At 43.1% G+C, this 12,624-nt stretch overlaps 1 protein-coding gene across 9 annotated transcripts in view; it reads right to left on the bottom strand.

Moving 5' to 3' along the window:
• NEDD4L (NEDD4 like E3 ubiquitin protein ligase) overlaps window positions 1–12,624 on the bottom strand; it is a 313,861-nt gene that overhangs the window by 138,698 nt on the left and 162,539 nt on the right. For all 9 annotated transcript variants that reach the window (XM_033135693.1, XM_033135694.1, XM_033135697.1 and 6 more), the window contains one exon: window positions 157–238. In XM_033135693.1, coding sequence (XP_032991584.1) covers window positions 157–238 — 82 coding nt within the window. The remainder of the gene's footprint in view (window positions 1–156; window positions 239–12,624) is intronic.

Below are 12,624 nucleotides of genomic sequence, written 5' to 3'. Positions count from 1 at the left end.
GGTCTATGTTGAATTTACTGATTTAATACTTAAATCTGTAGGGAGATGCTTAAAATAAAAATATTGCCAGCTTAAAATATAAACTTCTACAGAACAAAATTACATAATTCGATTAATTATGATTTAAATGAAATTGAATTAAGGATTGACACCTACCTTTTTAATTGTTTTTGTCTGTACCAAAGCAAGTTCTCTGTTCTCATCCGCTACGTACAATGAAAGTTTCACATATGGGTCACTGAAAGACAATATTTCAGACTTAATAGGATTATACTATCATTTAAAAATTAAAAAGAAATCAGCCAAAATCTAAATGAAAATGCAAATATCAGTTAATGACCCAGCTTATGTAAATTCCACAAATGAAGCAGTAACATTTTCAACATGCCTAGGAAGTAAATATACTGAAAAGTTTCTATCAACCAGAGCCAATGTTTATTTAAAAGCACAAATATCATGAAACTCACATTCTAATTTTAAAGATAATCTTCCCTTTTATTAATTCAAAAGAATTCATCTTCCACAATTTTTTTCCCCTAAACAAATTCTAAGAAAATTTTAAAAGCATACAAAATTTACTCAGATTAGCAAAATCTAGCTAGAAAATTTAGTTTGTGTCTTATTTATATTCTGATTTCCACCATGTAGGTAAAAATTAATTTTCCTTTAGTGGTGGTAAAACAAACATTGTTCCTCTAAACCAACAACTATCATCTTACAGATTAAAACAAAAACTCAAAAACAAAAAACTAAGGCCCGGGAAGTCATGAGCGATTGGCCCAAAGTTTTAGATTTCAATAAGGTCTATATTGAATTTCAAGTTTCCTGACTACAAGTTCCAGAGTTCCTATTATTTCCCCGGGAAACTGAAAACTTTTAGCAAGACGTGCACTGAAAGGATTACTTAACAGAAGCTACCTACTAAGAGGATGATAAACCCACTCACACAAGCTAGTATTGGTGACCTGAGACCATTCAAACCTATTCAAACTATCACTTTATAAAAATTTGGGATCCAAGTTCTTCCATCTCACACTTGAGACCCTGAAAATCATAGATAGAAGGGGATCTCATGTACTCATTCCCCAAATTTTCACTCATCTAATTATGTAGCGCTGATCACTTATTTCTATCCAACGTGAGAATTACCCTTTAATAGCTATACCTGCCATGACTATTAACACTTCTTTTGCAACTTCTAGGACATTTCCAAAGATTGCACAGAGTATTGTTAAATGCTTAAGACTATATTGATTTTTATTTTTTACTTCAATAAATATGCCATGAAATCCTTTAAGGAAAGGTGATAAAATTTAGTTGGTTAGTAACAGGACCATACTCAATATACCAAAAAAAACAAAACAAAAAAAACCCCCCAGAAATCAAAAGTGAATGAAAAATACTGTTGGTGTGTATGTATATATATTTATAATACATATGGTATTTATTATCCATACAATACATCTTAATGGAAGCTACAACACATCTTTAAAATAAAGCAAAACAATTTGCTCAGTTATATTCTATTCAGAGCATAACTGTCATTTTTAATGTTCTGACATAGAAGAAGTCTTGATTAAAGATCATCTAACCAGATGCACCTGCTTCCTTTCTAAACACCTTTAGCCTCAGAATAAAGATGAATCAAGAGTCAGACCTAACCTAGGTCTAAAGAACCTAACAGCACCTTCCTCATCAGAGCCATGGTCCAGGTGAAGAATCAGGTGTTAATTGCTAGGTCAGTGGTTCTCAGACTTGAGCGTATCTAAACTGCTGGGGGGCGGTGGAAGGAGGGGGGCATGTGATTAAAACACTAATTGCTGGGCCCAACCCCAAAGACCCCCAAAGATCTAGTAGATCTGGGGTGGACTCTAGAATTTGTGTTTCTGATAAATTCCCAGTAATGCTGATACCCTTGATCCAGGAACCACACTCTGAGAATCAGTGTTCTAGACGGTATTTAAAAACAGTTTTGTTTTGTTTTTAAGCTACCGAAACTAATTTTCCATTTCCAGCCACCAACCTATTGCTAAACAAAGTTCAAGGCCTGGTATCTCTGTTATCTCAAGAACAGGTCCCCAGTGTGCCATGGAGATGCCTGCCCGGGCGCACTCGCACACACACATGCACACCCATACACACGCCCACATTACAGAGAACTCCATAAACTCTGCTGACTGCCATCCATCTCTTATTCCCATGTCCCTCGGCTATCATGACTGCTGCCTATTATATAACTGCAATCAAGAGCTAACCATTCACTTTAATAGAACCTCCGTAGTCTTCTACTCATCATTTGCTTACCTCAGTTTGTATCCCTTAAATAGTCACTGTACGTGACACGTGCAGGTGGAGGTTGAGAGCAGGGTCTCTGAGGGTGGGACAGTATCTCCCAACTGGAACAAGGAAGGCATGCGTGGGCATGTCTTGAGTGCTCATCCAAGTAGAGGGACGTACTGGGGTGTCTACATGAAAGATCAACTAAGAAACTCCCTGGAAGAGAATTCAGACTGAAGAGAAAACCAAAGGCCGGTGGGAGCTGGCGAAAGGACAATGGAGTGTGAGTTCAAGGGGAGAGGAGCACAGGACATGGGATGGGCTGGTGAAAGAATAGTCAAGAGTAAGTTCAAGGGTGGTGGTGGGGAGCACAGCCTCCCAGGTTGCTCTCAGGTTCCTCCTCCCTTTCTGATGTTACAGCAGCACCATTCACATCCACAGATATTTACTGAGTACGGACTACATTCCAAGGACTGCTAGGAGCAAGACACAAGTGCAAGTGAACGGGGGAAAGGAGTGGGTAAAAGAGGATTCGTTCAACAAAGGTCCTAAATGGACATTTATGAACGGTCCTACTTAGCCCAGCTGAGTGAAGGTGACTGCATTTTCCCATTTCAGCAAGGTGAATGCTGGAGCATCAAGCTGAGATAGGGCTCAGGGCACCGGAATCAGAATATGAGCAGGAAGATGCCAGAGTAGCCTGAACAGCAATCAATACTACCTCCACGATTATAAGCACAAACGGCACCAGTGCCACCATTACCACAAGCCCAGCATCCAGCCACCATGAAGCATCCCGTCCGTACCTGGCATACATGACGTTCTTACATACACTATCTAATCGGAATCCTTACTGCACAAGCTTATGAGGTTGGCGCATTTTTCAGGTGAGAAAATGAGACAGGGAAACCAAGAAGTTGGTTTGCCCAAGGTTAAACAGTAAGTACAAGAGATGGGAAGGGAGGGACACAGGCATGCTTGCTCCAGAATCCAACTCTCCGAGTGCATGCTATACAGCCTTGCTTCAGGACGCTCCCGTGGACCACTAGCAGAGCCGGCTGGAAGGAACGGCCAGGCGCTGCCGCAATTATGACTTAACTTTTATCTTTGCTGTTGTAGGAGGAAGAATAAGTTGCCTGAGCTAAGTGTCTACCTTTGGGGAAGGTCATAGCTTGAGCTCTTCTCAACACTCCAAATAACTAGCTGTATGACCCTCAACAAGTTATTTTGAATCTTAATTTTCCTATCTCCAAAATAAAAGGGTGGGACAAAATCAGTGGTTTTTGAACTGCAGAGCCTCAGTTCTGCATAACGATCTCAGGATAACACAGGCCATCATTCCACCTTCCTCTGTTTTATGTATCAGGCTTCCACGTTCGAATTTTTTTTTTTTTTTTGGACAGTGTTCTAGAACTTTAAAAAAAAAAAAGGTTTTAAAGCCACTGGACTGGATGATCCCTTTTAATCAGAATATTCTGGATCTGAGAACAATTCAAACTCGCTTCTCATCATTCATAAGAACAGCCCAGCCCATCCTAAGTAAACACAGATGACTTCCTAAAGATATAAGAGGAAGACGGAGTAAGACTCTAGTCTCTACCAAGAGGTTTTCTCCATCCAGGCATAAAAGGGGAAGCCCACACCTTGAGTACGAGGGTTGACTCAAGTACCACTGGGCTGATATTCTCCTTAACATGTTACCAGCTCCTAACCCACTTACTTACTAGGTATCAAAAACACATCACCTAAGCAACAACCAAACCAAAAGTGTGTGTGTGTGTGTGTGTGTGTGCGCGCGCATCAAGGCTAAGGGATCGCAAACCTCACCACCAGCTCCTTTTCAAATGCTTGCACGTTATTTTAACCTCTGATGGCCTTCATTTCTGGACATGATGCTGCGCATGAGTGGTAAAAAGAAGAGCTCAGCTCCCAGAGACTTTTTCACATGACTCCACATGAGTCATCTGATAAAGACAGAAATTCTGGAAGAAACAAACTTCTGTCCTCTGAAGCTGTACCTCTCAGATCCTCAACATATTACCTATTTTTGCTAGATCAGCAAAGTCCTGAGGTCAATGGTTAGTTATGTTTACAATTTACCTCCCCCTCCTGCATCACCAGAAAATTTCGGAAAGACACACAAGTAGCCCAGCAGTTACTATCACAGGGAGTAGATACAGGGTACAGGGGTGAGAGTTCTGGTTTTTACATTACCCTCTCAATCACTGGCGGAAGACTTTTGTTGTTGTTAACCATTAGTACATAATACTTGTATAATAATTAGACAAAGCAGGCGGGGCACAGAGGGAAGCAGGCAAGACGAAGACTACCCACCCCTCCTCTGCTGGTGCTTCTCCATTTGACACCCTAGACCATTTCCACTGGAGGCTCAAATCTTTGTTTTACCAGCTCTCTGAGGGACCTCAGGCAGTCACCTAACCACTCTGAACTTTAGACTGGTCATGAATGAAATAGGAACGACAGCTCCTAACTCAGGGGGTTTCTGTAAGGCTGAGAGAAAATGATGTATTGACATCAGTACCCAGCTCAGCACCAAACACATAGTGCAAGTACCCTATGGGTGACAGCCACTGTAATTGGGATTTTGTTGTCTCCCTACTTGTGAGACTTCTGAGGGGCTCTGTTGCCCCCTACTTCTGCTGTGACTGCTGATTTGACACTGACGACCTCATAGGACAAACTGGGTGCCGGCAAACCACGGCTCACTCACTATACCCCATTTCCTAATTATTCACACTGTGTGGAAGCCCCCTGAGGACCTGGGTGGAGATATCAAACCGGTCATCTTATTCACAACAACGCGTCACTCGTGGCAACTAGTTACTGTTCTAGTGGCTGGTGTTTCGTACAATTCAGGGCTAGTATTACCATGACTCTAAGAAGCACAAGGCTTTGTGGATTAGAAGAGACATTCCATTTTGCAAATCTTTTGTTTTCTCTGCAAAGCGAAGCTGTTTATCATATTCTTTGCAGCCTTTAAAAGGAGACAAGACACTGACATTGGGATTCAAACATCTTCTTTACTGAGTGCCTACCATATTCCAGGCAAGGAGATAAGCGTGGGAAATGAAAGTCAGGTCCCTACCCTCATGCGAACGGGGCACAGAGAAGTAAAGCAACAACTGTGACGGAGTGAACCAAGTATGTACCCTGGAACACACCACTCTGCAGCAGCAGGTCCAGACCTCGTGTACGCCAGCGTCAGCTGGCATCAGGTGCCTGGCCCCCCCCCCAGGCCTCTAGACCACAATCTCTAGGGTTAAGACCTGAGAATCCTCATTGATCAAGCATTCCCGGTGATTTCTACTCACTGGTCCATCTGGGCACCCCTGCCAGAGAGGAGTCTTTGAGGCTGAGACAGGGGGACCAAGAGCAGAGCAGGGTGGGGTTTCTCCAGAGAGAAGAGCATAAGCAAAGGTCCAGTGGCAGGCTGGAGGATTTGGGGAGAAAAGGTAGCTGGAGAGGGGGGTCCCAGCTCAAACCACAAGGAGCTCATGTGCAACTGAAGAGCTGGCCATTGCTGCTGAAATTCAATCCTGGCCCCTCTGTTCGCAGCTGTATGACTTGTGCAGTTGGTCCTGACACATCATTAATGGGGTGATGCTTTATCTGACCCACTGAACTGTTCTATGACAAACAAGAATGTGTAAAGGCTAATCCTTTTGCAACACTTATTTACTCGTTTTGATCAGATTAAATAGTCTTTGCTGAGATCCACACATTTTAAAGGAGCAAGGCAGTGGGGAGGAGGGCAGAGTTGCCTCCACTGGGCAAAAGGTTCAAGGTGTATTACGTTCAGACTGCAGCCGGGCTGGCATGACACCATGAAGGTGTCCCTTCAAGATACTTGGTATCAGAAGAAAAATGAGAAAGGTCTTCATTTTTCAGCCATTTTTCCCTCCTTAGGGAGCACCACAACCAGAACCTGAAGGAAGCAGTAATTCTTTCCTGTAAAATGAAGTTGCTCAATACGCCACTGGCACAGCCTGTGCAAGGATCACGTCTTTGCTGCCTATCCCCAAAGAGCAGAGGGCCAAGGTAGCATGTTACGTAGCGCCACAGAGCAAATTTATTTTGACGACCTGATGTATTTATCACACTGAGACTTAGGTAAGCCAGAGAAAATTTCATTGGAAATCTGGTTTTGTAGATTTCCTCATTCTTTTCCACCTGTACTATTAACATTACTGTTAGTGTTACATAAATCACTGATAAAGAAATAACACAAAAACACAAAATAGGGGGGAAAAATACCAAAATAGATCGAGACTGAAGATTTTCCCCCTTCTCACTCCCCTCCCACTCCGGTTCAAGCCGTTGTTTCTGTCTAGTTGTGTAGGACACAGCTCCCTGGCCCATGCTGGTATTATGCGCCTTGGGCTACCCCCCCACTGAGGCTGTCGGTCACCAGTTGTCGGTCGGCCACTCATGGCTGCTCTCGCCAGCTGTCGGTCACTCACGATGGCTGCCGGCCACTCACGCTGGCCACCAGCTGCTCCTGGCAGCACACAGCAGCCCGTGGCTGCTCAGGCCAACCTCCGGCTGCTCACGGCAGCCCAGCTCCAGGGAGAGCTGTTGTTCACAATCTCAGCTGTAGAGGGCGCAGCTCACTGGCCAATGTGGGAATCGAACCGGCGATCGGCGTTAGGAGCACAGCGCTCCAACCACCTGAGCCACCGGGCCGGCCTGAGACTGAGGATTTTATGTAACAAATTGTCAAAGACACAAAACAGTTAATCCTTTCTAAAGCAGGGCAGACATTTTAATTCTCTACTACTGGAAAGAAATTATTACAAGTTTTCTGGAAAGCAATATGGCAGGAGGTATCAAAAACATCCAAACAGTTGATGCCTTTGTCTCAACCCATCTATTTCTGAGGATTAATCCCAAATAATCAGAGATGCAGGCAATATTTATCTGCAAAAGATATTCACTACACCATCATATATAATAAGAAAAATTAGAAGCAACCTTTTAGTACAATAGAGAAATGATTAAATAAACTATGGTATAATCGTGGGCTAGAATGTTATTAAATATTAAAATCATGTTTTCAAAGAATATTTTTAAATGTGAGAAAATAATCATGGTATAACTTTAGGGAATAAGCAGGATCTAAAAATGTGACATATATACATATATATATATACATGTATATATATGTATATATGTGTGTGTATATTTGTGTGTGTGTGTGTGTGTAATTTAGAAAACCATAGCCCAAGTTAATAGTTCTTTCTAGATGGTAAGTTTCTGAATTATGTTTATTTTCTTCCTTGTGGTTATTTTTCTCTGAATTTTCTACTTTGAGCAAGTTCTTTTATAAATACAAGAAATTATGAAAATACCAATAATAGTTACACGTGTGCTTCAACTGTAATACACTCTTCAATCAGGCACCGAACCCTGCAATTTCATGTTTAGCCTATACCTCAATAGCAAACCCAAAGGGTTTCAAATATTTTTCCTATCCAGAAAATTGCCTTAAATGGATGACTATTGAAGATTTGTGAAAGAATGTGCACATACATTCCAGCCCTTGAGATTTATTGGAAGGTATTAAGTATACTTTGAAACATATCACTTGTCACCTATAATGGCTGTGAGTTAGTCACTCTTGAATAAGTATGATCTTTCAACAAATACAACACAGCAATGTGTCAATTTACAGACAAATGCATTCTTATGTTGGTTTGAAGCAGACGAAAGAGGAATTAAAGTTTTACAGTTTAGGTGTATTTTGTAAAGCTGCTGAAACATACACTTTTGGATACTTAGGTTATGATTTTGTTGTTTGGAACAACGAGTGGTTTACTCTCATCCTAAAGCCGTTCCAGTCACTCAAGTCTTGAACTCTCTAGTCACGACCGACTCTCTCCTTGTCCCTTGCCATCTCCAACTCATCACGTGGGGGGTCCCAACCTTGGGTCATGGTTGCAGGGCCAAATGCATGGTCAACTTATCGCTAACATACTTGTATATTCACTTACCAAATGCTCCACAGAATTAATTCCTGCCTACAGAAGTGTTACCAGCTGGTAAATGTTTATGTAACTTATGTCACACAAAAGGTAATAAACTTCTAAAATTCCAAAGAAGTAAAATAAACAAGAATTCCAAGAGGCAGTACAGGCAGAAATTTTACAGATGGGGCAAACGTGTTAACAACAGATACATAAATGGCTATCAAGTTAGAGTGCAACATACATGGCTCTCCCATTTAACCACCTGAGAGGACAGCCATATCCTCTCCTAATATTTTCCTCCCGGCCCCTGCTGACAAGAGAAGCCTGGGCTGGTTGACCAGAGGTTTGCGTCTTTAAGTCCTAAGGATCCTAAATAATGGTAGAACCAAATGCTAAATCACCCCAATGAAGTTCTTTGAAAATCGTCAGTTCGACTCGACTATTTAAGTAATATTTTACACTCTAGCAGAAATAGAAATGTGCTCAATCTACTAACTATCCAGCAACAAAAGGCAATCTATGCCGGGCACATAGATTATCACCAATATAAGAAGTCTTCTGTCCCAGAGAATACCAATCCTACGAAAAGTTACAAAGGTGATGAGAGTGAGCACGGAAACACGCTAGTATTCCCCATCAGCACTCCATCCTGTCCCAGGATGGCCCTTCTTCAAGACAGTCTATTCCTTACCTTTTCCCAGACACCTACTTAGGCTGCATTCTGGCTCTCCCTTGCCAGTATCTACACCCTGGTGGTGTCTGCCCACGGTAATGGTTAACTAGAACAACGGAGAATGCGTACATACGCCCTCTCTGTTGTATATGCATGAAGAAGAGGGTTCTGTTGTTGTAGGTGCGGACGTGTTCATCCTACCAGCTGGCATCACCCGACGGCTACGATGAGTGCAGAAAGCCCGGAGCTTAGGAATTTCCAGAGCAGACAGTCTCAGACTATGGTGGGTATCAGAATTACCGGGAGGATTAGGTTAAAACACAGATTGCTCAGCCCCAACCCCAGAGTTTCCAACTCAGAGCTGAGGTAGAACCTGATAATCCACATTTGTAACAACTTGTTCATCGAGGCACCTCACTTGGGGAGCCACTGAGACTCCATCTTTTCCTGTTTTTCCAGGATCCACCACAATGAGCTCATTCAATTTAGTATTTCCACCCCAATATCCAATCGCTCCCGAGGGGCTGGGAGGAGGGTGCAGCTTCATCTCTACTGGATGCCAAGGATTTTGCTCCTCCTGGTGGGCTTACTCTGGCCGCTTGGACACTGCCCATGTTTACTGGGGTCACAGGAAGGGCAACCTACAAGGCCTACCTGTAATTATAACTTAACTGTTAGCACCACCTATTGTTTATTTCAATGGGGGTGAGGGGAAGGAAGAGAGCAGAGCACAGACAAGTCAGTTCTTGCCTATTTGGAAGACACTACTGTCTAGTGAGAGAACAATTACAGGTACCCTATAATGATACGAGCCTGTCAGGAATTCAGTACTAGAGGACACAAGGCAAAGGGAAAACCCGAGATATGATCACCTAAGGCTGCGGTTTATTCTAACTTGACTCCGGTGGGATACACCTGCCCAATACTCCCTTCACGGTTAGAAAAGTCAAACCTTCATAAAACAAAAATTCCAAGATACATTCTCAACTGCTTATATTTCACTGTTTATACATTAGCTCCCGCCACCCCTGAGGTATAAAGTCAGTAGCCTACAAAAAACAGGTACTCAGACACAGAATCGCACGGAAATCACCAAGTACGGGAACAGACTTCCAAAGTCATTCCCCTCCCGTGACCCTGAAGTCAATTCCTTGGCTACTCCCACCGTGCCCTTATGATGAGAAAGAAATACCCCTGGTCAAGCACAGGACCTTTGAGGTTCATGCCAAAGTGGAATCAACACCGACCTGTGCTGAACTGGAAAAGAGGGCAAGTTCCGAGGTAGGGGAACCGCTCAGGGAATCAGCCTCTATTAACTAAACAGGGAGAAAAAGATGTGTTTAATTAACTCGGGAAGAGTTGTCAGCTTCCAGAGCACCGCTTGTGCGTTCGTTTTGCTGGCACTGCATGCTCGGGGATGCTTGGACTAAAGATGGCACGTGGAGGTAATGAGTATCCCCCAGCATTGCAGAGGTGGACACTGCTGAGACCCCCGTGTGCTGAGTGCTCAGGAACAAAGGTCTAGCAGAGGGAGACGCCATGCAAACTACTAAACGACAACTATGCTGAGAGCGGACCTCACGGGGCCGATTTTCAAGGGCAGACAGGGTAAGTGGTGGAGAGAAGAGGGAATTGGTGGACAGTTACGTAGATTGTGAGACATTTCCCATGCACATAAAAATATCAACCTCTCTGCCCCGGAGTCTTCACTATCTGTCAAGCACTGTCCTAACTAAGCACTTTCTGTATATATCTTCAACATCCGCAGGAACATTCTAGACTTCCTAGAGGTGGGAGTGGCAGTGATGCCAGAGGTACCACAGGAGCTAACCCCAAGCCGAGTCCAGTTCTCACTGCAAAAATCTGTCTTCTTCTTCTCACAGGCAAGATTCTCTGAGGGAAGGGATTCCTCCCTTAAGTGGAGTCCACATGACGTGTGACAGTGTAAAGTCTGAAGAGGAAGCTCCACGAGTGACACCCATTCCGTGAAGGGGCAACCACGTCACCAGGAAAGCCATGAAGCAAAGGTCTTAAACTTGGCACTGGCCTGAACACAGAAAAAGGATGGAGTAGCTCATCTTGAACTGTTCCCTGTGACACAGGCCAAATCGTGTCCCTCCAAAAAGATATACTGCAGCCCTAACCCCAGAACCTCAGAATGTGACCTTATTAGGAAATAAGACCTTTAGAGGTCATCAAGTTAAAATGAAGTTACTACTCTAAAGCGACTGTGTCCTTATAAGAGGGGCAATTTGGACCCAGAGACGATCATGCACACAGGGAGATGATGTGACGGGCACAGAGGGAGAAGGCGGCCATGTGACTGGACGGACGCCCCTCCAAGCCAAGGGATGCTATGCATTCTGGGTAACCACCAGAAGGGAGAACAAGCACGGAAGGAGTTTTCCCTCAGAGTTAGCATGGCCTCACTGACACCTGGATTTCAGATTTCCAGTCTCCAGTACCATAAGACAATAAATTTCTATGTTTTAAAGCACTCTAGTTTGTGGTACTTTATTACTGTAGTGCTGGGAAACTAACACCCCCGTGAAAGCCAGCCCAATGTGTTTCAGGACTCTGAGTTTTTTCCCATTTTAGAAAGATGATTCTGAATATTCCAGTTATTACATAACATTCCCAGTAGGGGACTGGGGACCCATAATCAAATGTTAGTATGTGTGCAGTGATATGTATGCATAGTTATATTAAGTGTTCTAGTACAACCAGAAATACTCTCAAGTCCATTCAGGTCACGTTCAAGTAAGTTTTCCTACAAACCTACAAAAATGTTTTCAGTTTCCAGGGCTTTGTGAATTTTCAAACTGCAGATAAAGGATCACGGACCTGTACTAAGTTACAGAACACTTATTCCTCGTGCCAGCCTGCCAACCACAGTCAGACGGCTCTCAAAAACACAAAGAACCGCCTGTGAAATCCTAGAATTCCTCGGGGAAACCAAGTATCCTCTCAACTCTCAGAAAAATATTTGTCAAAACAATTTCTTTCAAGTTTTATCTTCAAGACTATTAAACAGGCAAACAAACCACCAGATACTTGATCGTTCCGTTACGCTAAATTCTGTTACATTATTACAAGACTTTTTAAAATCAAATTTTGAAAGAGGCAAAAGCAATTCCACTTCACTGTATTATCACAGGGAGCAAAAACTGGAATCAACAGGGAGAGGGGACCGATGAAAACAACGGTCCACCCCAACGCCAGCGAGAGGATGCGTACTGTAGGGACCACATTTGTTCCCAGTTACGCCAATAAATATATGGCAGGCACTCACATCTGGATTTCCTGGACCCATATATTATCAAGAAGAAAGGGTATTTATAGAAGAAATGACGCCTTCATCCACGTTACAAATCTTGGTTGACCAGCTCTGGAGATCAACCAACTGCAAACACCAGAGTCCCCGTACATCTCAAAGCTGAATGCACCCTGGAGATTTTTCCTTGTGTTCAGATTTTTAATAATCTTCCCTGAAGTTACTGTGTTAGATGAGACTGGGTATTGAAGAACTTCTAAAGAGAGCCGAGGGTGGGTTCCATTTATTATAATAGTAGGCATTGTACCCAAACAAACCATGCCTCACTTCGTAAGGGTGTGTGCGTGAGCATTAAGATTTATGCTACTAGACGACTTCGTTTTATGGATATGTGTATGTTTCTCCTTGTCCCT

The sequence above is a fragment of the Rhinolophus ferrumequinum genome, chromosome 19 (genome assembly GCF_004115265.2).
Source record: "Rhinolophus ferrumequinum isolate MPI-CBG mRhiFer1 chromosome 19, mRhiFer1_v1.p, whole genome shotgun sequence".
In the NCBI taxonomy this organism is placed as follows: Eukaryota; Metazoa; Chordata; class Mammalia; order Chiroptera; family Rhinolophidae; genus Rhinolophus; species Rhinolophus ferrumequinum.
Note: the sequence above shows the minus strand (reverse complement) of the source record. Positions and strands in the feature narration are given on the sequence as shown.